General features: G+C 48.6%; 1 protein-coding gene across 3 annotated transcripts; it reads right to left on the reverse strand.

The window, feature by feature from the left end:
* Window positions 1-512: 512 nt before the first annotated feature.
* On the reverse strand, window positions 513-27340 carry LOC117041973 (sodium- and chloride-dependent creatine transporter 1-like). 3 transcript variants are annotated; one of them, XM_033141374.1, is made up of 14 exons: window positions 24819-24843; window positions 22404-22652; window positions 18356-18487; window positions 15062-15323; window positions 13964-14096; window positions 11434-11568; window positions 11115-11218; window positions 7902-8026; window positions 7063-7175; window positions 6349-6486; window positions 5336-5438; window positions 5026-5126; window positions 2876-3046; window positions 513-726 (listed from the first exon to the last, which is right to left on the reverse strand). In XM_033141374.1, exons 1-14 carry the CDS (start codon window positions 24826-24828, stop codon window positions 580-582), a joined length of 1923 nt encoding a protein of 640 aa, XP_032997265.1. In that variant the 5' UTR covers window positions 24829-24843; the 3' UTR covers window positions 513-579. The 3 variants fall into 3 exon arrangements, with proteins under 3 accessions (XP_032997265.1, XP_032997263.1, XP_032997264.1); XM_033141372.1 differs by lacking the exon at window positions 24819-24843 and adding an exon at window positions 23908-23959; XM_033141373.1 differs by lacking the exon at window positions 24819-24843 and adding an exon at window positions 27002-27340 and having other exon boundaries at window positions 514-726.
* Window positions 27341-27434: the final 94 nt, after the last annotated feature.

Consider the following 27434-nt stretch of genomic DNA (forward strand, 5'->3'; position numbering starts at 1 on the left):
AGCTTTCCCATTAATGGTATGAAGACCTAAGGTACACAGCCAAATTGCAAGCAGGCAGGTACAGTGCAGGCAGTTGGCCGAGTCAGGCATTGGCTGAAGGACCCACACCGCCATGCACTGCTTGCCCCCAATGACCCCCAGATGCATTTTAAGGGGGTGGGGGGGATAGGATTGCTTTTGAATGAGAGCCAAGCTCGGCTCCCATCTGGAGTGGCCGCATGCCATTTGACCTAGAATGCAATGTCCCATCCCAAAGATCTGTGGCATTCATCGACTTCACAGATCCATAGTCTGAAGATGGCGGTCGGCCACCACACATGGGAGCCAGGATTAGCCCCCGTCCCCAAGCCCCACTGCAGCAGAGTCATGTCAAGGGCCCTGGTGGAAGGTGGCAAGTGAGGCAGCCGACAAAGCGGAGGAGAGCTTGCGGCAGCCACTGCCACCAGCCACCAGGGGTCTTTATTGACTTCTCGCACTATGCGAAGGGCTGAGCCTCCAATACTGCCAACTTTCCCTGCTACCCACAAACAGCTGACCTTTGTGTCCGGTGTTATTGCTAGAGGAAGAGAGTACAAGAAATCAAATCACAGTCTCAAAAAGCGTAGCCTTCTCCAGGGGGGCTGCAGTAAGGCTGTCTGGCGGTGGCAGTAGTTTTGTCTCCGCTTCGGGTGTCATGTATTCCAGGTGGTGGTGGCCCCAGACGGGGGTGGTAAGCAATTGCCAGCGCTGGGGGAGAAACGAGGCAGAGGAGTCAATGAGCAACTCAAGGCACAAGAGCGTCCGTTTGTTCACTATTTGTTTATTTACATAAACTATTTGTTTATTTACATCTCACTTAAAAACTAGCGCAGTCAGGGTCCTTGAAGTGGCTTACATCCGTTAGCCATCAGTACAATGGAGGGATTTTAAAGAAAAAGCTTAAAATGTTACCCTAGCGCAGAACTGTAGCTAGGTGATCTTGCACCCCTGGCAGAACCGTCCACATTGCGCCCCCCCCCCCGCCACAAACAAATTAGCTTTTCTTTCTGCTTCTCCTCCAACCCTCCACCCATTCAATTCACCCTCTATTTAAAACCATTTATTATGAAACAATAATAAATATTTATGGACATATTTTTAGCCAATTTTGTGTGCGCACTCCATCCCCTGCCGGGGGGCCCAGCTCACCACTCCCTAGCTACAGCCCTGCCCTAGCATACATTAAAACCAACAACCAAGGCCAAATGAATGGTACACCAAAACCAACCAACCAACCAACATCAATCTGGTGGCTTGTGAAGACATTATTATTATTATTATTATTATTATTATTATTATTATTATTATTAAAAAACAATTTGTCCAGGCATTTTCAGCATGGAGGACAAACTGGTTTTAACAATAGTTTTTGGCTTTGCCGCTCTGCTGAGTTTTATTGCACCTGTCGTGATTTCGTCCTGCGCTTTTAAACGTTTTCATGCAATTTTTTTATACTTAGCATTTTGTTGTACCCTGTACTCAGTGGCTGAAGGATGGCCTAGAAATCACTTAAATGTGCAAATCAATCAATCACACACAGCCCTTCTGAGGATTCAAAGGCCTCTGTAAATGGGAAGGTCTCTACACCTTTCCGTAAAAGTGGCAGAGAGTGAGCCAAGTGGGCATCCATAGGGAGAGGCTTCCAGACATGGGGAGCCGCAAAATTAAAAAGCCTGTTACAGAGGCCTCCTTCCCACCCACCAGTGGGATGGGCCCCAGATTCAGTCTGCTTGGAAGCGTGAACGGCTTTGTTGAGAGAAGTGGAAGTTCCTCCTGCTTCAGTGGCAGAAAAGCCTCCCTCAAATCTTACGCCGTGATTCTAAAGTGGAGAATGGCACTGAAGCTGAGGCATGGAAAACCCCAGATCCTTGAGAACCTCGGAACAGGATCTCAAATAGGCACAGAAGCCCATTTGGCACCTGCCTCCCCGAATCTATGCTTGCATCTTCCCTGCGCTGTCAAAGCCTTAGCACCACCGCAAGCTGCTTGGCTGGAAAGAGGGAAGTATATATAACAGCTGCTTTAGCAACTGCAGAACCCGCTTCTGAGCTTTTATTTGGGTGACTGGAGATTACATCATACGGATGCTTAGGCAGCTCCAAAAAGCCACCCCCACCCCCACAGGTCTAGCAGCATGGCTGGCTAGCAGCCTGCAATTCAGCGCAGCAGTCATGGCTGTGCCTGATAGCTGGCTGCACAGTGTGCAGAGGCGGCTTGCATGTCTCATCTGTAAAACAAGAGGGCCGGCCCCTCTCACAGCCACCTTCATCAGCAGAGGCATCCAGCCTGGAGTCAAGTCTGTGCTGTGCAAATTCCTTAGGGCATCTATAAGGTCACACTGAATGACCACATGCTGCAACAGGGGAAGGATAACTATGCTGGAATAAGCACCCACACCGTATACTTAAAGCACTCCTATACCGTATGGCCCCCACCCCACCCCAAAGAATCCTGGGAACCGTAGCTTATCACAGATCAATGTGCAAAAGCCAACAGACAAACACAGTAATGAAAGCCCAGTATAAAATACCAATATAAAATACACAAAACCGTGTCTTTCACGGTTTTGTGTATTTTATATTGGGCTATCACAGATCAATAGCTGCTGGCACCCTTAAACTACAGTTCCCATGATTCTTTGTGGGGAAAGCCATTGCTGTCACGGTGCTGTAAATGTATGGCGTGTGGATGTGGGGACACCACTGCAGCCTCACAGCAACACCTAGACGGGTCTACAGTGAACGGCACCATCGCCAGGAAGCCCAGGTGGGACACTTGGCAGGCTCAGCTTGCTAGCAGAGCAAGGGTGCTTGGCAACGCCATCCTAACGGGCAGAGACGAGAGGCTGATTACTCACCTGTTGGAAGGAGCCCTTGCTTCGCAGAAGTTTGTAAGCGACGGTGCAGGGGATGCAGAGCATGGAGGAAAGGGCCAGAGCCCAGCCAATAGCCTCACCCCACCATGGGTAGATGTAGGTCTTGTTGTAAGTCAGTGGTTGGTAGTTCACCACATGGAACAGGAAGATGCCCTAGTGATGAAGGGAGATACCAGCGATGATAATTTATTTATTTATTAGCCTTGGGTAGGGAGAATAGGGGACACAGGTGGCGCTGTGGCCTAAACCACAGAGCCTAGGGCAGGCATAGGGAACCTTCGGCTCTCCAGATGTTTTGGCCTACAACTCCCATGATCCCTAGCTAACAGGACCAGTGGTCAGGGATGATGGGAATTGTAGTCCAAAACATCTGGAGAGCCGAAGGTTCCCTATGCCTGGCCTAGGGCTTGCCGATCAGAAGACCGGCGGTTCAAATCCCCGCGTTGGGGTGAGCTTCCGTTGCTCGGTTTCAGATCCTGCCCACCTAGCAGTTCGAAAGCACATCCAAGTGTAAGTAGATAAATAAGTACCGCTCCGGCGGGAAGGTAAACGGCGTTTCCGTGCGCTGCTCTGGTTCACCAGAAGCGGCTTAGTCATGCTGGCCACATGACCCGGAAGCTGTACGCCGGCTCCATCAGCCAATAAAGCGAGATGAGCGCCGCAACCCCAGAGTCGTCCGCGACTGGACCTAACTGTCGGGTCCCTTTACCTTTACCTAGGGGGAATGGAGGTGGCAGCCAAAACCCAGTCCTAGCTCTCTTGTGCTCAACAAAACACCTTCTCAAATATCCGTACACCTGGCTACAAGACTGAGGAGAACTCCTAGGAGATCTGTCAAAGATACTTTAGTTGAGATTCCTGCATTGCAGGGGGTTGCACTAAATGACCCTTGGGGTCCCTTCCCAACTCTGCGATTCTAACTACGGAGAATGGGATAACCCTGCAGTCCTGCCCCTGAAACAGGTTAGAGAAATCCAGCGTGAAGAAGAAGTGCCGTCACATTTGAGTAAAGTCGGACAGATATTTTGCACAGCGCAGGGGAGAGGCAGTAATGACCAAGTGTTCCTTAGCATGTGCTGTACTATTTAAATGAAACAAAATAGAAAATTCTTTCCAGTAGCACCTTAGAGACCAACTGAGTTTGTTCTTGGTATGAGCTTTCGTGTGCATGCACACTTCTTCAGATACACTGAAACAGAAGTCACCAGATCCTTAAATATAGTGAGGGAGTGGGGAGGGGTATTACTCAGAAGGGTGGTGGGAATGGGTGATCAGCTGATAGGTGTGGAAAACCTGTTGACGACTGTTAACGACTGCAATTGGTCTTGCAGGGAAAGGCAAGGGGTGAGATGGCTAAAGATAGCTTTGTTATGTATAATGAGATAAGAATCCAATGTCTTTGTTCAGACCAGGTTTCTCCATGGTTTTAAGTTTGGTGATTAGTTGCAATTCAGCCACTTCTCTTTCCAGTCTATTTCTGAAATTTCTTTGTATTAAGACAGCTACTTTGAGATCTTTTATAGAATGTCCTGGGAGATTGAAGTGTTCTCCTACTGGTTTCTCTGTCTTGTGATTCCTGATATCAGATTTATGTCCATTTATCCTTTGGCGTAGGGTTTGGCCTGTTTGTCCAATATAGAGAGCTGAAGGGGCAATGTTGGCATTTGATTGCATACACAATGTTGGAAGATGAGCAATTAAATAGTCCTGAGATGGTATGTTTGATGTTGTTGGGACCAGCTCACTATATTTAAGGATCTGGTGACTTCTGTTTCAGTGTATCTGAAGAAGTGTGCATGCACACGAAAGCTCATACCAAGAACAAACTCAGTTGGTCTCTAAGGTGCTACTGGAAAGAATTTTCTATTTTGTTTTGACTATGGCAGACCAACACAGCTACCCACCTGTATTTAAATGAAGGCAAACTGCAAGTTTCTTTCGGCTGGGAATGAGGTAATCTAAAAACACCAGCAGCACCACCACACATATACCAGTACAGGGCCGCTCAAATATAGTCACAGCAGTCAAAATATTCCGGCAACGAGACAAAACAAATGTGTGAAAAGCCAGGCTGAGTTAGCCCAGGTTTACAAGGCGGCCCTTCTCCTTCTGCCCCACTGCTTTCAACTCACCACACACACCACTGGGGTGATGAAAGACCAGCACCACTTCATGTAGGGCAGCGGTCGGTAGCCAATCATACGGGCAACATCGTCCATGAAGCGATCAGCTCCTGCACGGAAGAGCAAATCAGTTTTGAACCTCAAGCCAGGCCGTCCCCTCCCGCACCAACCTGAAAAGGGCCCCATTCACAGCGCCCAGATCTCCCGCAGCCTTGGGTGGGGGGAGCCAAAGCAAGAGCCAAGCAGAGGACTGTGCAGGGAGGGAAAGTTTTTGCTTTTCCTGAAATCTCCTTGCCCCTGTGTCTCCCTTGCCACTTACCATAGACCCAGGCAATCACCACACACTCCCAGAAGGCCTGCCACAGAAGCGTGATCCCGCTGGCCGAATAATTGTCAAACAGCTGAAAGACGTACATGCCGCCCTAGGGTCACATGGCACAGGAAAAGAACCGATTACCGAATACGCGCATTATCTGTGTTGCTTATTATTATTCCAAGTAGAGAAATGCCAGCCATGTTGAGGAGTTGGGCTATGGAGACAGGGCCACAGGGACTTGTGTAGACAGTGTATCATACAGAGACACGTCACACACACACACACACACACACACACAGAGAGAGAGAGAGAGAGAGAGAGAGAGAGAGAGAGAGAGAGAGAGACTGGCCTCTCTCTGCAAACAGCATGTCCCAAGCACAGCCAAATGGGCAAGCCTTGAGCTTCTAGCTCTGGCCATTCAGGATGGGACTTGCCAAGGAACTGAAATGGTCCTAAGCATTAATGGCTGCATTTATGGTTGGAACCTGATACATGGATACTTCTTTCGACGGGTTGATCCTAAAGATTGTGAGGGGACCTGGAGAAGGTGACAACGTGTCATGTCAATGAAATTCCCCTCCCCTGGAACAGTAATTCTCAAACATGGGTCTCCCACTGTTGATGGACTACAACTCCCATCATCCCTAGCTAGCAGAACCAGTGGTCAGGGGTGATGGGAGTCGTAGTCCGACAACAATGGGAGACCCATGTTTGAGAAACACGCTGGCCTGAAGGTTGGCTGGAGTCCTAGCCAGAGCATCTCATGCATGCAGCGTGATGGCTTTTCTCTTTGGGAAGACATAGGGAGGCTATGGCTCATGAAGCCATGGGTGCTGGTGGCGCGGAGAGGCATTTTTAACTGACTACACCTTCCGAGTAATTCTTATTACCCAGGAGTTTGGACTGTGCCCAGGAGCACAGAAGACGAGCTCTGCCCTTGCCAGTCCCTCCCAGGCAAGCCCATGTAGCACTCACATTTCGTATAGAAAAGGGTTTCTCCCACACATCGGCCTCACCTGAGTCACCATGGAGAGGTCAATGATACAGCAGACAAGGCAGCAAATCGCAGCGGTGATCTCTCTGCGCGGGGAGCCTGCTGCTGGCTGCGGAAACAGGTCTAGGATGCCAGTGATGAAACCCTCCACTCCCACAAACTGGCAGGATGAAATAACATATGAGAGAGAGAGAGAGAGGTAAACTTGGCACGAGGTGCTGGTCTACACTGCTTAACACAGAGGTGTGGAACCTCAGGAATGAGGTCAAGATGTGGCCCTCCAGGCCTCTCAACCTGGCCCCTGGGGCTCTCTCTGGCCCTGCTTTGCACTCTGCACACGTCCTGTGCCCCCTCAGCAGTGCAAACACGAGCTCCGTTTGCACTCAGGTGAACTGGCAAGTGCTGGTTCAGTCTTTTGGGTTCCTCTTTACTTGCCCTGTGGGCACAGTGTTACGCTCCCATTTCCATCATGCCACTGTAACCTGCTCCCTATCATCCTTGCTTCGGATGGTATCCTCTCCCTCCCTCGCGGCTGCCAACTTCTTAAACACCTCCTCCTCCTCCCATGCTTCCGGCAGCAGCACCTATGTTAGCAAACCGTAGCACAAACACCGCCTGCTGGTTTCTGCAAGTAAAGGAAGCCATTTTCCCTCTACGCCACTTCTACATCGTGCCCCCCCCCCCCCGGCCTGCTGCTCTGCTAAATAAACACACGCTCCCCATGTGCGTGGCTTACCTGGCTGTCCAGCCCCAGGACCAGAAGCATGAAGAAAAAAAGTGTCGCCCAGAGCGGGGAGAGCGGCATGAGCGTCACAGCTTTGGGGTAAGCAATGAAGGCCAGGCCTGGACCTGCAAGAGACAACGTGAGTTAAGAGGGGTGCCGGCTGCAGTGATAGCCACCAGCTTGGGGATCGAACGGATTCAGGGAGGACGAGGCTACCCATGTCCTACTAGCCGCACCTGTGGCTCTGTTCTACCTCCACTGCCACAGGCATTATGCCTCTCAATACCAGTTACTGGGAAGCACAGGTGGGCAGGGTGGTGCTGTGCTCATGTCCAGCTTGCAGGCTTCCAATAGGACGCTGCATGAAGGCGGGCCATTGGCCAGATCTAACAGGCCCTTCTTGCATTCTCCCAAAATTCTAAGGAGTTACCTAAACTTAGTATGCAAGAACACACCATTGGCCCAGCCAGTCGTGTTCTATCTATTCTGATTGGCTGCAGTTCTCCATGGTCTAAGAGTCAAAGTTCTCTCCTGCGCTGCTGCTTGAGGTTCTTTTCAATGGAGATGCCATTGAGCCTGGCGCCTTCAGCACAGGGACACAGGGGAGCTGCTTTCTTCCAAATCAGATCATAGCTCCATCTAGTTCAGTACTGTCTACGCTGGCTATCCAGGGCTTCAAGCAAGAGCTATTTCCTGGCGCTACCTGGAGCTGCCAGGTAGGCTTTGTGCTCTGCCTCCCAGCTATTTTGCACCCATGTGCTGCACCCCGAAGAACCTGCCTTTTCATAGGGAAAGGGGGAAATGGGCTGGTGAGGTGGGAATCGGAGGAAACCCCCACAGCTGGCGCTCACCTGACTCTGCCACCTGGGAGATGTCCACGCCCTGCTCCGATGCCATGAAGCCCAGGACTGAAAACACCACAAAGCCAGCAAAGAAGCTGGTTGAGCTGTTGATCACAGCCAAGACGTAGGCATCCCTGTAGGGAGGATCAGGCAAGTCAATAGCCACAAGCCCACCCTCCACTTGGACCCACTGGGTGCCCAGTGCCCTCTCAGTTCACCTCCCTTACAAGAGGTTACAATGCTTGTACCATGTTAGAGGTGCCCAGGACACCAGCCTGCCTGGAAATCACCCTTCCCTCCCTCTAATAAACCCAATTGCCCCCTGCAACGACAGAAAGACACTCTGCACATGTTCAAATGTACTCTTGTCACATGTTCTAGGACTGAATCTCACCACTAAGTATAGGTTATGGGGTTCAAATTAAACCAGAGTTGGCGAGCATTAGATGGTAAAGGGTTTTTTCCCGGGGGGGGGGGTTGGCCCCCCCCCCCAGCATGGGTAAGTTTTTGCATTGCAGATGGCAGCAAGCAGCTGCATCAAGCAGTGCACAATATAGGCACTATCCAATCTTCTGCTGGAAGGAAACTCCCTCCTGAAGCTCAGCTGTACTGTGCTAACCTCTTGCTGCTGTCACCATGAAGTTAGAATAATAGAATTGTAGAGCTCTAAGGGACCCCTGAGGGTCATCTAGTCCAACCCCCTGCATAAAGGGCATCTTAGGACAGTGGTGGTGCATCAAAGGCTTCAAGGTGTGTGGGGTAGAAGCTTTTGCTGCACCCCACTCCCATATTAACTCCCCAACTCCACACACTTCCTTGAATGTTGCGTTCGAGACAAATGGTGTCTCCATTTAAATTATTAATTTCCTTATTTTATCCAGATTTTGTATGAGTGTGGAAGATGTCATAGAGCAGGACTTGGCAACCTGTTTGATCTTGAGGGACACATGCAAACAGCGGCTCTGGTTTTCCCCCCTGCCATTTCCTGCTTCCTGGCAGCTGACGTTGCCAGGGTTTAGTCTGTGTGTGTGTGTAGCAGCAAATTAGTTGGGGAAAACCATGGAAGTAACTAGCAGACCACACATGACATGGAAAACCATATTGCCATCTGGCGCCTGGTACTACGATCTGCAAATGGAACATGGCCAGTTTTATCATGGCCTGATGGTTATCAGCTTGTGGTAACGCAGAGGGAGGGAGGCTTTTTCACTCGTGGCATCAGTGCTGCAGAATGCCCTCCCTGCTGAAATGTGAGGGTCTCCATAAGTGCTGGTATTCTGCCGGCTCCTGAAGGCACACTTGTTCAGGCAAGCTCTCCGCTGAACTGAACTAGTGATTCTAATGGAATCGTTTTGAGTATTTTCACTATGTATTGAAGTTGTAAGCTGCTTAGAAGACATTTTGGCACATAAGTAGTATATACTGTATTTTTTCCTCCATAGGGTGCACTGGACCATAGGGCGCACCTCGTTTTTAGAGGAAACAAGAAAAAAATATTTTCCTGGTTTTCCTCCTCTAAAAGCCCTGTTTTTTGAGGATCAGCTAAAAGTTTTGCAGCTTTTTTTGCAAAGGGAAAAGCCCTGGGTTGTTTTTTTTTTTTTGAGGATCAGCTAAAAGTTTTGCAGCTTTTTTTGCAAAGGGAAAAGCCCTGTTTTTTTGAGGATCAGCTAAAAGTTTTGCAGCTTTTTTGCAAAGGGGGAAAAGCAAAGCTCCTTTTGCAAAGGGGGAGAAGCAAAGAGGAAAGGCCCTATTTTTATGGGGTTCAACTCACATTTCTGAAAAATCTTAAGGAAAGGGAGCCGTTTCTAGTTTCCAGACAGATAATCTAATCAGCCAGTCACATGTCGCTGGGGAAACAAACAACCTCCCTCTGCAGCACATTCAACAATGGATGCCTGGGCAAGGGGGCGGGGCCAAAAGGGAGCCAGGACTCTTATCTCTCTCCCGATCTCTTGCTGATCAGCTGCTGAGGGGGGTTCTTTCCACACACCCTTTTCTCTTTGTAAAAAAAAAAAAAGCACGATCTGCTTTTGGCCCCTGGGCAATTTGGCTCCAGGGTCCACCATTCGCTCCATAAGACACACAGATATCTCTTTTTTAGGAGGAAAAAAGTGTGTCTTATGGAGCGAAAAATGTGGTGAATTAATAATACTGATGACAAGGGTGAGGGTGGCATCTAGCCCATGGGTTCGCTCAACATAAGAGAAAACAGAGAAGTTTCATGGAAGGAAATATACATATCTGTGCATACTCTGCACTTAAAGAACAAACAAACAGCAACTCAGACTTCTATGCTAAACGCAACCTAAAATCTGCACCAAAAACAGCTGAATTCTGTGACCAACATAAATGATCAAATCAAGCACATTTGCAGACATTTTCGTCTTGCACAATTCATTCATCTTCTGCTAGTCATAAAAATGACTGTATTCCCCCCCCCCAACTCAGTACACACTGCAAGCACACACACGCACACACACAGTTTCTGATGTTTCACCAAGCATTGCCCACACAATTTCAGCCCTGTATCTGTCGCCTTAGCTGTAAACTTGCTTTTAAAGAGGAGGGAGAGAGGGAATGGAGATAGGCCAGGCTGCTGAATTCTCTGTACTGCACCAAATTCTGTACTTGTGCAGAATAGCAAAACACAGAAAAAGGGGGAGAAGTAAATATGTTGGAAGATGGCATGCAGGTTGCGGAATGGGGTGTGGTTGGGGACAGGCTAAGAGATGAGGACCTAGTGGGTGAAGAAGGGTATAGATGCCACTATTTGAAGAAGTCCTAGTAGCATTTTCAAGGCTTTTATTCAAGACCACAAGGGCTAGAAACAAACTCTTGTTTAAATTACAGGTGGGTAGCCATGTTGGTCTGCCATAGTCAAAACAAAATAAAATAAAAAATTCTTTCCAGTAGCACCTTAGAGACCAACTAAGTTTTTTCTTGGTATGAGCTTTCGTGTGCATGCACACTTCTTCAGATTTCAGTGTATCCGTTTCAGTGTATCTGAAGAAGTGTGCATGCACACGAAAGCTCATACCAAGAACAAACTTAGTTGGTCTCTAAGGTGCTACTGGAAAGAATTTTTTTATTTTATTTTGTCTTGTTTAAATAAAAGCAATATCTCTATCAGGATTCAGACAAAGCCAGCAGATTCTACACTTGGGGACTGAAAGCCATGCAGATACCTTTTTAAGACTACCCGTATGCGTTGTGGGGCCTCACCTGTAGCAGTTGTTGTGGAAGCGGTTGTAGCTGCCAAGTGCGGTCAGGGCTCCCAGCCCGATAGCATATGAGAAGAAGATCTGGGTACCAGCATCAATCCATACCTGGGGTGAGGGGAACAGCCGTGGTATAAACCCCACCGATTGGGGGGCAGAACTCTTGTTTGCATGACCAGGCCTGACCGCAAAGGCTCAGTTAGATGCAAAGGCCTGCCTCCCTGCACACAGATATTGGTCATGGCCTCAGTTTCCCCAGCTGCTTCCCTGTTTGAAACTTTCCACGTTCCCTCTCTCAGTGAATGTGCCATCCCAGTTCTTACCTGAGCGACAGCAAGCTTGGTCCAGTCCGGTTTCAGGTAGTAGATGATGCCATCAAGTGCACCGGGCAACGTCACGCCATGCAAGAGCAGCAGGATGAGAACCACATAGGGGAAGAGTGCAGTGAAATAGACCACCTGCCAAGCAAGGATATTATTAGGACATCGCCAGCACCACACTGGTGGGTGCTGAGTGGTTGCATTCAGATTGGTGGGTTGCAATCTGTGGGTGCCTGGTCTGTAGGAGGAAGGGATGGGGCTCATGTTAAAAAATGTGTCTTTTTTTTTTTACTGGGAAATGATATATAATGAAATGAAAGGGTGTTTAAAATAACCGGGGGGGTGGGGGACCAGAAGCCTTTCTTCTGTGAATTATAGGGATAGAACTACCTAAATTGTATAGAAATTTATTTATGTGCGTGACTACAGCGGCAAGAATGTTACTTGCCCCAAAGTGGAAAGAAGCAGAAGTCCCAGCAAAGGAAGAATGGATACAAAAAACTTATGGAATATGCAGAAATGGCGAAACTTACTGGAAGCATAAGAAATCAAGAGAACAAACCTTTTTTTAATACTGTGAAAGAATGGAAATGGTTTATTGAATATTTACAGATACATTGTAAACAGTTAAAAACACTGGCAGGATTATTGTAATAACCTGCAGCTATGTAAGAGTGTGTGTATAAAGAAGATAAATAAATGAGCAAGTTAGGTTAATCTGGATATGCAGAAGATAATAAATTTAAGGAACCGCAGAAAGAGGGGGAAGGAAGTCAAGTTTTAAAATGTCAAAATGAATGTAAAATCAGTGAAATGTATATATTTGAAAAGTATAAGTATTTTACTTATTTTTTAAAAATGTGGCTTTTTGGCTCAGACACACACTAGGAAATTATTTGTTGGGCACCACAAAAATGCACATTTCACAGAAGAAACACTTGTGATGCTCAGAACGCCCACCCCCAAAAAGCAACACACACACACACCCAAAGGAGAAATTAGGGCAACTGTGTTGTCACCTAATACAAGAGCACTGGCCGTATAACCTCTCACTCCCGTCCACATAAAGAATTAACGCCAAATGTGATAGGACACCTATTGCATTTGCTTGTATTTAACGGCGATTATGGTATTTTCTTACCACTGCTTACGCAACGTTTTTTTTCCATTCACCACAGCAATTGTATAATGACAGTTACTAGCTGACGTCGTGTGTGGCTGGTCGGGGGTTGGCCTTTCAGCAAACACCAGCGGTGCAACCACCGTCAGAAAATTATTACAGGTCTGAGTGCTACATCAGAAGGAGGAAGTGACAGCGTGTTCTCAGATTCTATCTTCGCTGGGAGTTTTTTTCCCTTACAGTTTCTGAACTACAAAGAACAAATTCCAGCATTAAGATGCCGATGGATCCATCATTAGTGACCATATTGCGCTCCCTGTATGTTATTATTGCCAATATTACACTTGTCATCAGTGGAGCAGTTACGTAATTTTAGGCTTTGGACTTCTTATGGGTTAGGGAGAGAAAGGGTTCTTGCTATTTAAGAGGTGGGGGAACCCGTTTTCAGCTTGAGGTCTACATGGCCTCATGGGGAACCTTTAGGGGGGGCCACATGCCAGTGGTGGGTGGAGCCAGAGGGGAAAGTGGGCGGGGCAACGGCTGCATACATGGCAGCCCCGCAAATGTCAGACATCTCTCTATCCATCAAACAAGAGGCGTTTTCTCGTCATATTATTGCTTAATATGGAGGAATGGTAGTTGAAATTATTGGAGACAAAGTTGATAGGTTTGGTTAGAGAAAAGCTATTGCTGAAATTATTAATGAATAGTTAGAGAAGTCCCTTTGGACTTTTTTGTGTAAAAGGAAAATGGATTGGTCTGAGACATTTGGCTGGGAAGATTGGGAAAATATTGCCTAACAGAAAGTAGACTTGCTGGATGTTATTTTAGAGTGGATATTTTGAATAATTTTCTTTTATGTAACTGACAGGTGGAAAATTGGAAGTATTTCCCTCTCCCCCCCTTTTCTTTTATTCTTTTTTTTGGGGGGGTTCCTTTGGTGTTTTATTTTCTTTTTCTCTGTTTTTGTTTTTGTTTATATTATTTTCTTTTATCTTATTGTATAATGAAAAAACTGTAATGAAATCTTATTTAAAAACAAAACAAAACCCAAAGAGGCATTAGCACTATTCAAGGGCATAATCTAGGCAGCCGAAAGCACTCACAGAGGGCAGACTGCATGGCTGGTGAGTCTTGATGGTCAGATTGAGATGCCTGGATGGCCACGTTCAGCCCCCCCAGGTGCCTGAGGTTCCCCACCTGGGGGCTGCTTTAGGTGGTATTGTGTATTGTTTACTTCAAAATGTGTTATTGCAGCCCTGCTACATTTGGGGGGCTGTCCTGATGAGCATAGTCTCTGAGCATCTACCCTAAAGTCCTGCCCTGGTGCCATAACTGACTTTTTAAAATACTTCCTCATAAGCTTCCCCCCGCAGTAACACGCACACACACTTTTAAAGGAAGAGCCGTTACCTTCCCAGTTGACTTGACCCCCTTCCAGATGCAGAAATAGACAATGACCCAAGTCGTGAGCAGGCAGAGGATCAGCTGCCAGCTGAGCTCTCCTGGTTCAGCCAGATCCCCTGAAATCCGCAGCACCTTGTTCCTAAGAGGTGGGTGAGGAAGTGGAGAGGGAAATTAGCAGGGGCTGCAGCTTGAGCATGAGGAGGACAAGAAGAAAAACCATTTGCCTCTGTCCTTACCTAGCGCTGACTCTACCATTAGGCATTGCTTTAAGGGATATTCAAAATATTAAGTGAGTTATAAATGATTTAAACAACTAACTAAATGAAGCGCCTCACTTCAGATGACAGATTTTGGGTACGATTAAAAGGCAGCAAATGGTCAATAATTTTTGTAAATATAATTGATACAATATTTTAAAAAGGGTCTCTGCAATGGATGTCTCCTTTGTGTTGTTTTTAAATTTATCCACTGTTATTTTCTGGGCTATTTTTAACACTGTTTTTTTATTATATTTTGTACATTCAGCCCGGACACTGAGATCCAGCGCCGAGGGCCTTCTGTCGGTTCCCTCACTGCGAGAAGCAAAGCTACAGGGAACCAGGCAGAGGGCCTTCTCGGTAGTGGCGCCCGCCCTGTGGAACGCCCTCCCATCAGAGGTCAAGGGAATAAACAACTACCTGACATTCAAAAAATACCTGAAGGCAGCCCTGTTTAGGGAAGTTTTTAATCTGTGATATTTTAAATGTATTTTAATATTTGATGGAAGCCGCCCAGAGTGGCTGGGGAGACCCAGCCAGTTGGCCGGGGTACAAATAATAATTTGTTATTAATATTATTATTAATGTAAATAATTAATGTATATAAATTACATACTGTCTTTTTTATCACCATGGAAAGCACCCTTTGAATTTTCTACCTCAGGCGCCAAAATGTGTAGTACCCCCTTCTTGTCTGAACCATTTCTCTCCCTCACTTTCCGGTCTCCCCTCATTCTTCCCCACCTGACCATGTGAATTCAGGAACCTTTCCTGCAGGCCCCATACCGCCACCCCCCCCAAGAGACCGACATCCAGGTATCCCTCTAGGGAACTAGCACCCACTCACTCCCAGAACTCTATGATGGGCGAACGCTGGTCAGCCAGGTTGCTGCAGTTTCTGGCAGTGCTGTTGGTTGTGGTGCTGTCGTTGTTGCAGCCGCCCAGGCCAAAGAGCTCAGTGCACTGGGGGGTGTTCCAGGAGTGGCCGCAGGTGGCCCAGGGCAGGGTTTCCGTCAGCGAGTGCACCAGGTAGAAAAGGGCCCAGACGAGAATCATGATGTAGTAAGAGTTGCAGAAGAAGACAATGACCATAGAGGCCAGGCCCAGGCCTAGGGAGAAACAAGATGGTCAAGAGGCTGGCTCGGGGGAAAGCGGATGAGACATGCGGTTCTTCCTGAGGGAAGGGCAGCATGTTCAATTCCCACCAAGGCCTGGCCTGGGCATGCAGTGAGAATGAAGTGGTAGAGTCCCAGCGTGGTAGAGCAGAATGTACCACTTTACCTTCCAGGTGAGAGATCATATCTTGAATGCTCCCTTACGTGAAAGGAAAGGGAAGACCTCCCTGCAAATAGAAAATAAGCACTGTTTTCCATCTCCTGGTTTTTTTGTTTTTTTTGTTTAAAAAAATAAGGAAGCGGGGTGGCCCCTCACTGACAGCCTGAGATCCACTGAAAGCTGCCTTACACCAAATTCAGATCATTGGTCCATCTACCTCAGTACTGTCTACACTGACTGGCAGCAGCTCTCCAGAATTTCAGGCAGGCCACATCCCCAGGTATCATACTTGGATACGTCAGGGATTTAGCCTGGCACCTTTTGGGTGCCACTGAGCTACAGTCCGTTCTGGCACTTCCAACACCCCACAACCTCACTGTGCTGCATGCTCAGACTAGGCCTAAGCCCTGCCCAACTCCACCTTCTTCTTCCATGACAACTTTCCGTCTGAGCTGCATAGCTGATAGCGAAGGCGGCATAGACTCTACTGGGGAGCAGAGGGGGGAAGCTGCGCAAGAGAAACCTAGATTCCGCATCATGGGAAGCTCAATTCTATAGCCTACATGTTGCTGTTGCTATTATTCATTGCCTGCCCTTCGCGCTAAGGTCCCAGGGTGTTGCTACAATTAAAACACAACTTTTAAAAACAGCTTAAAGCAACTTTCTATTGGTCACAGAAATAAGGTGGGTCCTGAAAATAAATTATCTCGTGTCAGAAGCCAGGGCAAAGAGGTGTGTCTTCATATACAGGTGAAACTCGAAAAATTAGAATATCGTGGAAAAGTCCATTTATGTAAGCAATTGTTTTCATTAGCTACTGGAGTTTAATATATGAGATAGACTCATGACATGCAAAGCGAGATACGTCAAGCCTTTGGTTGTTACAATTGTGATGATTATGGCATGCAGCTGATGAAAACCCCAAAGTTGACATTGTGAATTTGGGGTTCTCATCAGCTGTACGCCATAATCATCACAATTATAACAAATAAAGGCTCGACATAGCTCGCTTTGCATGTCATGAGTCTATCTCATATATTAGTTTTCACCTTTTAAGTTGAATTACTGAAAGAAGTGAACCTTTCCACGCTATTCTAATTTTTTGAGTTTCACCTGTACAAATGAAGCATCCGTTTACCTAATCTGCAAGGCAAGGGGAAGCCCCGCCTCCTCATTCAGCCCCCCAGTCCAAATTCTGAGCTGTCGCAAGAGACATGGCCCACACGCTTTCAAGCTTCCCGGCACCACGTCCTGAAATAACCTTAAGGACTTAAAAACTTGCTCTGAATTCTTCACCCGATACATTATTCAACGTGTTGGCAGAATCCTCACAGCCCTGCGGTAGCCCCACATTAGCCCTGACTGCTAATGTACGTAGGGGGGGTGGATAGGAGGCATTTCAGGCCGTACGTCAAAACGCATTTACCGATTGCACGGCCGTTGCTGCCAGCCCTTTCGCCTCATCTGCCATGTCCGCCTCCCGCCGCCCCCCCCCAACCCGATGTGCTAGTGTAGCCTTATCCATATGCCTGGGAAGCTGCCTCGCTTGCTGATGTAGGCCCAGCTCTGTTAGAAGGAGAGCGTTGGAGGGGTGGGGGATCGCTGGTGGCTGGTATTGAGAAGTGTTCGAAATCGGTGGTAGCGGAAGGATATTCTCCGCTCAAAGGCAGACTCAGCCTTGTGTCTACATGCGCACCCCCCCCCACCCACACCATTAACTCAAAGGGAGGAGTCCATGTCCTCATCCTCAAAGCAGCTGCTTAGCAAAGGGCCTCAGGGAGCCCTCTCTGCTAATCCTTTTCAGGGCTGTGCAAGTTCTTCCACAGCAAGGATGGAGGTAGTCTGGTTGCACTCCAGCCCTAGCCAGCCGACGGCCGATGTTCAGAGTTGGGAGGGAGGTGCAGCGCAACATTTGGAGCGCCACTGGTGTTTCCTTATCCTTGGTCTGTCGAAATGATTGTCAGGCCTTCCAGGGAAGAGTTTCAACGACCCCCCACCCCCGGCCAGGCATCCACCATGGAATCCCTGTGCAAGGTTCCTTGGCAGACAAGTCGACGTGGGGTCTTCTTCCCTGAAGGGCAAGCCTTGTTTGAGCTGCTCAGCAGGTTTCAAATGATGCACAGGAAGGCTTGCTAAAATCCACACTTCACAGACTCCCTCTGCAGACTGTAACTGCCTCATAACCTTTGAAAGACAGGAGCTTGACTGAGGCCCGGCGTGGGAGTCTTGTTATAAACTCAAAAAAGTAGCTGGTCCCTGCTGGAGTCCCTCGGCCAGCTTAGCCCTCTAAGACCTGGAGCGCCCCACACTCTGCATGGGCCTGGCTGAGGGGCGGGCAGCCACAAAAGGGGGCAGCCTTCCACCCAGCCCCTATATAATTCAAGCCCTGCCCCAGGTTACATGAGAGCGCATTCTTAGAGCCCTTGACGTTTTCCTAAATCTGAATGTTTTTTTAGGGGAGGGGGTAAGTTGGTCAGGAAGGACGACATTATTTCAAGCAAACATGTCTATTGTTACTGAACCCCTAATACGCCTCTATGTCACGCTGGGGACCCACAGAACACAAATGGAAAACCTCTGTTCTGCTAGGAGACTCTCTTGAGCTACCTAAGGCCAGTGTTGGGCCCCTGCAGAGACCCACACCACTTCAAGGGGCCCCACAGCTTCCCACAGGCTCTCTCCCTCTGGGGGGCTGTATGGAATGGGCCCAGATGTGAGGAGGTAGGCACACTGCAGGTATCTTTTGGGCCTAGTGCACTCAAAAGCCCAAAGCCGGCCCTGAGAATATGCCTTTTCCCTGGCAGCAACTCCTGTGGCTCCTAAGCATAGCCTGCTTATTATGCGGTTCACATTCCAAGCCTTTTACCTTTGAAGAGTGGGGCGATATTCCAGGCAGAGATCCCACCTTGCTTCATAAACTGCCCCAGGGCCACCTCCAGGAAGAAGACGGGGATCCCCCCGACAAAGACGATTAGTAGATACGGAATCAGGAACACACCTGTGCAGAAATCGGGAGTCAGCCCTGTTGCTGTTAGAAGCACTGCAGAGGGGTATGAGACACAGGGCCTTTTCAGTGGTGACCCCTTAAGACTCTGGAAACCCCTCCCAGGAGAGTTCTGTCATCCTCACTCTCTTTTTGGGTGTGTTTAAGCAAGCATTTGATGCCGGCTTAGACTATACTCCTAACCCCACTTACCTAGGAGTAAGCCTCCTTCCGAGTAGACATGGTTAGTCTTCTGCTCTGTTTTGAATCTTTCGCTCTGTGCTGCTGTCATCTTAATTGCACATAAACTGTGCCACCCCCACCCACCCCGCTTTTAAATCATCTCATTGTTAAGATATTTTTAGAGGGTTTATTTTTGGTGAAGTGGTTTGAGTATAAATTGTACAGAACAGTGAAGGGAAACAACCCAATTAAATGAATAAATTAAATAAAAAGTAGTTGGCCTGGCTCAGCAGTTTCATATGGATGTTGGAGAAATGTGGACCCAAAGGAGTCAGATCCTGAGAATCTTCCCATTTTCATACAATTATAGGGTTGGGAGGTACCCCAAGGGTCATCTAGTCCAACCCCGGTAATGCAGGAATCGCGGCTTTCTCTCCCTTGTTGTTCACCAACCTGCTATTCAGGGTGGGGTGGGGATGTTGATCCCTAGCTCCTGTTTACTTCTGCAATGGGTTCTTGTACATTTAGAAGCATGTATCGAACCTCTAGCCCAGCACTGTCAACACTAATTGGCAGCAGTTCTCCAGCATTCCAGACTAAAGGAAAATGTCCTACGAGGATACACAAATGATTGAACCTGAGACCTGCAGGCAAAGCAGATTCCCTGCCCTCAAGCTAAGTGAGGCTCAGTTTCATAGCACGAAGCCATCAGAAGCAGTATACAAGAGACACAAACTCGGGTTCTGAAAATAAAGAAATCATTTCTGGGGGACCTAGCCAGATGGGCGGGGTACAAATAATAATAAAATAACAGCAACAACAACAACAACAACAACAACAACAACAACAACAACAACAACAACAGTAAAACCTGCTCTACCAATTCTACAAACAAAGTCAAGAATTCTTAAAAATATATATGTAATTTTGTATATTGTTATTTCCCCACTGTATATCCTTACTTGTTGTTTTTTGCTTCTTCCCTGCTCTGGGATTGAAAATATTCAACGAAGAGCGTGTTACAAATACTTCAAATCAATCAACCCACCAGAACAAAGTCTCAGTAAGGACCAGACATCATCTAACCACCTCCAGGTAAGCTTTCCGCAAGCAAAATCAGGACAGGAGGAGCCCTGTTTGCATGTGAGCTTCTAGCCCCCCATCCACTACACTGAAGGCATTTCCTGGCATGCGGTGCAGGTGCTTTTTTGAGCATCTGCTGCTGTGCCCTAGAAACTGAATCCTATGGACACAAACCAATGGACGAGGCCTGGGACCCAGTATTTATACTGCTCTGTTTTCAAGTGAATTCCCCCATGGCTAACATCCATGGACCCAATGGCCTTTAAAGGTGGTTTGTTTCACTCTGCTAGTTCTGTAGTCACATGGCCTTGATTTAATCTCCTCTGTGTTCCCCCCCCCCATTGGCTATTTGAGATGCAGGTTATACATAAACCCAGTTTGAATTGTGTTGCTCACTATGTGGATCGAATAAATCAGCGGGGGCACAGAATGATTCATCTGATGATTTCCATAGCAGTTTTGCATCTGTGGGTAGGGATGCCTGCTGTACTTTCAGACAATGCCGGAGATGGAGCGTGTTTCCCCGGCTTTTTCTTGTGTTACAAAACCCTTTGAAAGAAAAGCATCCCAAACCGTTTGGCTCGGCAGCACAGAATCCGCTTGCAAAATCTGCCGATGCTGGTCAGAGGATTCAGGTTCACTCATCTGGTCTCATTGAACCGAGACTAATCTTCCGACCCTGCTAAGGTTTGAGAAACCAATGAGCAAAGTGCCCACAGCAGCTCCTTCGCTCCCCCCTCCTTCCCACCCTCTGGAACATCATGTGATGCTGCACACACACTTTCTCAGCTGGGTATGTGGGTTATGCTTTTCCCAGTGGCCACGAGAGATGAGTACAGGGCAGAAGGAAAGCCATTAAGGTCCCACATGGAGGAATAAGAGCAGAAAGGAGCAGCAGCACCGCAGTTCAGAATCCAGGACTGAATCAGAAGGCTCAGCTAAGGAATCTGATTTCAGCACTGCGTCTAAGAGAAGCAGAGCAACAATACAGAATGATGTCTCCGAGCATGTGCAGAGTTATCCCACTTTTCCATTTCTACATGGAATTAAAACTAAGGTTCTCAGGAAAAAGAGGGATGTCAGGCTAGAGGAATCACTACTGCTCCCATCATCTTGGACTACTGGTCATGCTGGTCAGGGCTGCTTGAGTCCAGTAACAACTGGAGAGGCAGAGGTTTCCCATCCCTGGGCCAGAGCCTGGCAATCCTTGGAGAGTTAGAAGCAATTTGAAAGAAAGAGTTTTGCTCAAAAGTATATGCATGTGTCTCACTTTTTTCTTCTCTGATAAATGGATTCTGTAGAGTGGGTTAAAAAAAAAAGTTTCCAAATCTGACAGTGGGACAAAGAAAATTGAGTCACTTTCTTACCTCTTAAAAATGACTGTTTGTCTCCAGCCTTACTTACTTAGGTAAAGGTAAAGGGACCCCTGACCATTAGGTCCAGACGTGGCCGACTCTGGGGTTGCGGCGCTCATCTCACGTTAATGGCCGAGGGAGCCGGCGTACAGCTTCCGGGTCCTGTGGCCAGCATGACTAAGCCGCTTCTGGCGAACCAGAGCAGTGCACGGAAACGCCGTTTACCTTCCCGCTGGAGCGGTACCTATTTATCTACTTGCACTTTGACGTGCTTTCAAACTGCTAGATTGGCAGGAGCAGGGACCAAGCAACAGGAGCTCACCCTGTCGCCGACCTTCTGATCAGCAAACCCTAGGCTCTGTGGTTTAACCCACAGCGCCACCCATGTCCCAATTAGAAATAATGCATGGTCAGGGATTAGGCACGTTTCAGGGATGGTGCAAAATTTTGCAGCTGCAAAAGTCACAATCTGAAGGTATATGTTGACTGGGCAGGTGGGGCTGCAGCCGATGCTCATCCTACCCAGGGTAGATCCAATGAAGTTAACAAACTTCGGTTCGTTAATTTAAACAGGTCTACTCTGAACGGAACTTGGCTGGATATAGACCCCATGATTATTTACCAAGTGGTAACTTACCATACCGCTAACGGTGCATGGGACTAGTTAGGCTGTGAGCATATTCACAGGCAGCAGAGAGAATGTTGTCGTGCTCCTCGCAATCTCCCTCAGGAGGTGGGGGGCTCTCCTTACTTGGAGGGTTTTAAGCAGAGGTTAGACGGATGCTTTGGCTGAGATTCCTGCATTGCTGGGGGTTGGACTGGAGGACCCCTGGAGTCGCTTCCAACTCTATAGCTCTACGATTCTACGCTGCTTCTGTGTCAAGTTCAAGCACATGGCAAAATCCCATACACCACTTGCTACCAACAGACCCCACACATATTTGCATACTCGCGGTGGTCTTCTACCACTTAGGGATGAAAAAAAAATTCTCATCTGCATTGACCCTGGCTAACCAGAAGTGAACAGAAGAAGCTACCCACAATGTGTCAGGACACGGATTTGGGAAGCTGATGTTATAGCCATAGGAACAACAAAAAATGGGTTAGGTACTACAAGGCACCAGGATGATTTTGCTCCTTGCAAGTCAATAGAAGCTACCTCTTCCCAGATCAGCTCCAAGTTCAAATTCTTTACTTCCTCCAAAAAAAGAGTGTCCGTTTTCAGAGAGGAGTCTTCTCGCACTCAGTTTAGACACCTGCTCTCACCCACCAAACCTGGTCCACCCCCCCCCCCGCGGCCACCTCCTCACCTCCTCCATTCTTGTAGCAGAGGTATGGGAAGCGCCAGACGTTGCCCAGCCCCACAGCAAAGCCAACACAGGACATGATGAAATCCATCTGCCGGGTCCAGGTCTCCCGCTCAGGAACGGGCAGCTTCCCGGGGCCCATGGGTACCACCAGAGGGGCAGTGATGGCTCTCCCTTCATGGGTGGACTCTGCTGTGCCACCAGTCAGCTCGGCACCCTCTGCCTCAGCCAGCTCTGAGCACCCACTGCCCTCTGTCGAGGCAAAGAACAAAGGATAAGTCAAATCAGTCAATAGGTGCGAGGGATCAAGCCAGCTTTTGAACAATCTCGATCTATGGCTGCACGAGAACTGAAAAGGATAATGAGCCGGGGCTTCCTCCTTTTGAGCGTGTCTCTTTAATTCCGGTCTTCTACTTTTTGCCACCCAACTTTCACATTTATCTCTGCCACCAGCAGGACTAGAAACTTAAATTTCAGCAAGAAACAGAACCTGGAATGTTCAGGAGCCGCCTGAAAGAATTTACTCCTCCACTTTTTCTTTTCCAAAAATGCATTGTTTCATTTTCGGCATACAAATTTACCAGTAAAACAGTGCGCAACACATGACAAAGAAACAAAAGACATGAGCATTGGTCAAAATGTAGTATCGAAGAAAGTAAACATTTTTGTGGCTTGTCCTTGTTTAGTAGTTATTTTCTTCACAGGCTATAAATTGCCTAGTTTTTATTAATTATACAAATGGACAGCCGCGCTTGCTTTTACCATGGGAGAGATACTTTAGGGAGGAAACCTAATGATCCACGGAAGCTCACCCTTTCCTGAGTGTCATTTGCAAGATCAATTACTATGGGTTAGTTATACCTTAGCAACCTTCAGCCATACCCAGCGAGTTGATCATGGACGCCACTGCATCAGCCTGGAGCAAGGTCTTGAGTGCCACACAGCTCTCCGTCTTAAGGTCCTGTGCTGCTAAACATCTTTATAAATGGCTTGGGCGAAGGAGTAGCTTATCAAATCAGCGTATGGCACAAAGCACGGAGGAGAAGCTAATGCCACAAAAGTCAGAACCAAGTCTTAAAAAGACCTCAACAGGCTGGAACGCCGGGCCAAATCCAACAAGATGAAATGCAATAGAAATTCAACAGAAATAGGTACCAGTACTCAGAATCACTAAGCAAAAATACAGGATTGGGGCTGGGTGAGGTTGGTGGGTTTGAGAAAAGAGACCTAGCTTTGTATCAATGCAGCTGGAAAGGATTTAAGCATCTTAGATTATTGTGAGCTAAGCATGAGACACAGCAGCGTAAAAAGTGAATGCAGTCACATAGGCTGCATTAACAGATCATGAGGAGCAACAGTTCTACTTGTCCGACTGTGCCTAAAATACAGTTCTGGGTGCCACATTGTAAGACAGACATTGATCTGTTGAAAGGGTGACCAAGAAAAATACAAGGGGTCCTGGAAACAAAGAAGAAAGACTGAAAAAAAAGTTGGGTAAGTTTATAACCTGGTGAAGAGAAGACTCCACAAGACATGATGGCCATCTTCGAATATCTAAAAGGCTGCCCCACAGAAGATGGAAGGAATTTGCTCTCTGTCGCTCCGGAGGGCAGGACCAGAACCAACCAGTGTTAATTGCCAGGAAGCAGAATTCAGCTAAAAGGGTTAGGAACAACGAACTGGCGAAAGCTGTTCAACAATGGAACAGTCCACCTTGGGAGGTGGGTGGGCTCTCGTCCTCTGGAGGCAATGAAGCAGAGGCTGGACCACCCACCTGTTAGGGATGCAGTGGTCGCATCCAGGTATTGCAGGTCCCTCGTGGAGCAGAGAGGGCTGAACTAGGCGATCTCTGAGGTCTCATCTGAGTCTACAGCTTGTGACATTTTGGTGCCTCTAGCTGCTGCCTTAGAACACCAGGGTGCTGCAGCATCACCTGGGTAGCGCACCCCCTAACCCCTGCCCCAATCCTTTTCATATTGCATTACAGGTGATGTAAGGATTCTAACCAGTGTTAATAGTTGCCACAGTTAATAGTTGTCACAGTGGCCAACCAGGTACCTGTGGGAAACCTGCAAGCAGGACCAGAGCACAAGAGCTCCCACCTTCTCCTGCGGGTTCCAGCAGTGGGTAATATATGACTCCCCCTAATGCTATGGCTTTGCTCTGGAGCCTATTGCTTCTGTGGCCAGGGCAGGAGTGGCACTCGTTTCCCAGGTCGAAAATCAAAGCCTCATCCTGTGCCAAGGAGCTAGCTTGGCATCACTGCCTGCCCTTTGAGGCCCATCTCTGCTTTCTCGTTTCTTCGAGCGCCAAGTACTTCAGAAACACTTAGGCAGCTTAACGAAGGCAGGAATTTTCCAGGCCTACCTTTTATATAATGAGCAAAACCCTTACACACACACACATACACAAACCCACCCTCTCTCATTCTGGAGTCCTAGTTTCGACGTCACAATGCAGGGTGGTGAGTCACCCACTAGGCAGCGATGCTGAATCCACACATTCATACACATGCAGAGGGAGTCACAGGAACCCGCACATCAGGAATCGCACAATGGGTTTGCACACACGCACACACACTGAAGTGCGTACTGGGCTGTTGCACATGGTGGTTTCCATTTCCCCAACCTCCCCCAATGAGCTGCGGGATGGGTGGGATCCCTTTTTTCTTCCTTCTTTCTTTCTGAAGCCGCTGAAATAAAAGGCTGCGTACGCTCCATACACGCGAAGCACATTTAAAGCACACTATTTCACCTCAAATAATTGTGGGAACCGCAGTTTACCTCTTGGTGGGCATATACCTGTAATTCCCAGGGCCCACTGCAGTTCCCAGGATTTTGGAGGAATGCGCTTTGAGTGTGTGGTGTGTGTACGCAGCCGAAGAGAGAGTTAGCCGGCTCCTCTCCCCTTCCTACTAGCCAGCAAAGAAGTGCCATGCCAGAGACAAAGCTCATAGGAGAAACGTGGGGCTCTGCACTGGAAAGGGTGTTTTCCAGCACCATCGTAACTCACAGCGGAACCTGAGAGCCCTGCCTGTCGCTGTCGCCAGCCCCGCTCAAAACGGACAACCCAAATTCCTCAAAGAAAACAACCTCGCCCTGGGGAAAGCCCTGAAAATCTCCTTTTGTGTTGAGCAGCCTCTGCAAAACCAGGGTGGAGGGTGGGAATGACCCGTTTTCAACAGCAACAACAAACAAGCCCCCCCCCCGGAAGAGACAAGAGTTGTGAGCAGAGCAGAGCAGCGAACAGCAGCCCAGACACAAAGCCCCTTTTCCTCGTCGTCTGGCTTCCCTCCCCCCACAGCCAACGTGCATCCAAGGCCCTGGCATGTGACGGAGCTAATCCTCCCCACTTGTGGGGCTGAGGCTGCCGGACACCTTTGCCTACCTCCCCCCCTCGCCTGGGTACAGATCAGCCACTTTGTTGGCACCGCTCACGGGCATTCTCTTGGGCAATGCTATGAAAAGCACATGCTTTCTCAATAAAAAGGAATGAGGGCAGTGAGGAGGTGAATGGAGGTTGATGGTTGCACACAAAACAATATTGTTTTCTCTCACACAAATGTACACACACACACACCTTCTGCTCAAGCTGAGTTGTTGCCTTATAAGGGGCTGATGCACAGAAACCTCCAAGTTCTTCTTTTTTTGCCAGCTGCCGTAGACTTGGAGAACCAGCTTACACGAACCTAAGAAGAATCCTTCTGGATCAGGGCCAGTGGCCCATCTAGCCCAGCGCCCTGTTTTCCCAGGGGCCAACCAGACTCCCCTTATGGGGAACCCGCAAGCAGGATAACTGCTTCGGACACGTGTGCATTCAGTGCCAAATGGCCACTGTAGTGCACTGGTGTTTAAAGGTGGGTCACAGGACAGCCAGCTCCACCACCACAGAAATATGCGGTATAAAGATAAATAACAGTAAGCAATCGGTCTCCAAAAGCACGTTGCTGTTGCTGCCTTAGACTGCACACCGTGAGTTCACAGCCCACTGACTCCACAGGAGTTCCCCTAGAATACTCACCCTCCCGGTTCTGTATCCAAAAGAATCCCTAACTCTGATTAAACCTCCTGCCACCACTCCTGCCTTCAAAAGGAGAGGGGGAAATAATGGATGCGGCTAAAGCGAGAGAGAGTCATAAAGTACATAAAGTATGTGCCCTGGGCACAGCATGGAAAGCCGCAAAGCACAGGGCATCCTGGCAGAGAGAGGAGAGAGGCAATGAGCAGGAACACCTTGGCAGAGACAGGACGTACTTCTGGCACAAGGCGGGGGGAGAGATGCCGGCGGGGCAAAAGGCAGATACAGCCCAGCTGCTTGGACCCATCCATCTCAGGAGGCTCGGTGATGGCAGCATTTGAAAGCATAATGGGGAGGGCTATTGTACTTAAGTCTCCCACCCGAGCCAAGACAGGGCACTGCTCTGTTCACTTGGGTCCACTGATGGCCAGTGATGCTTCGCAGGTGGCACGCCGCCGCCGGTTACCTGAGCCCATCCACAGCAGCAGGAAGCAAGGTAGGAGAAACGAGGACTCCCTGAAACCCCACAGACCGGAATGCAACCCGGCCCTACTTCACTCGGCGATGCCAAGCCGGCGCTTTACCTGAGCAGGTCTCGGTGGGCACTGGAGCCATTGGCACACTGGGCTAGCGGGGCAGGAGGCTGAGACGGGTGTCGGGTGTCGGGAAAGCTGGCTCCGGGTCTTGGGAGGGGATCTCGGCGCGGTCTCAGAAGCAATCCACAAAGCACTTGAAGGTGAGACGGAAGAACCTCATTGATGGGGATTTACACCAGGGAAACGGGCTGGGGCGGGCGAGGGTCTGGGCAGGGCCTGGAGCTCAGAACCAGGCGGCGCGGGCAGCGCTGAGACGACGCTCCATCGCTCAGCTCCGGCAGCGAGGCTTCTGGCTCTTCGCAGCAGAGGCGCAGCAGAGAAAGGCAGCGGCGGCGACTCCGGTTTGGCCCCCGCCCCGCTCGCGCCTCATTGGCCCGGCGCTGCTGGCATCAGGCCTGCCGCTTGCATGCCGGGAGATGGA

Source organism: Lacerta agilis, chromosome 2, assembly GCF_009819535.1.
Source record: "Lacerta agilis isolate rLacAgi1 chromosome 2, rLacAgi1.pri, whole genome shotgun sequence".
Classification (NCBI taxonomy): Eukaryota; Metazoa; Chordata; class Lepidosauria; order Squamata; family Lacertidae; genus Lacerta; species Lacerta agilis.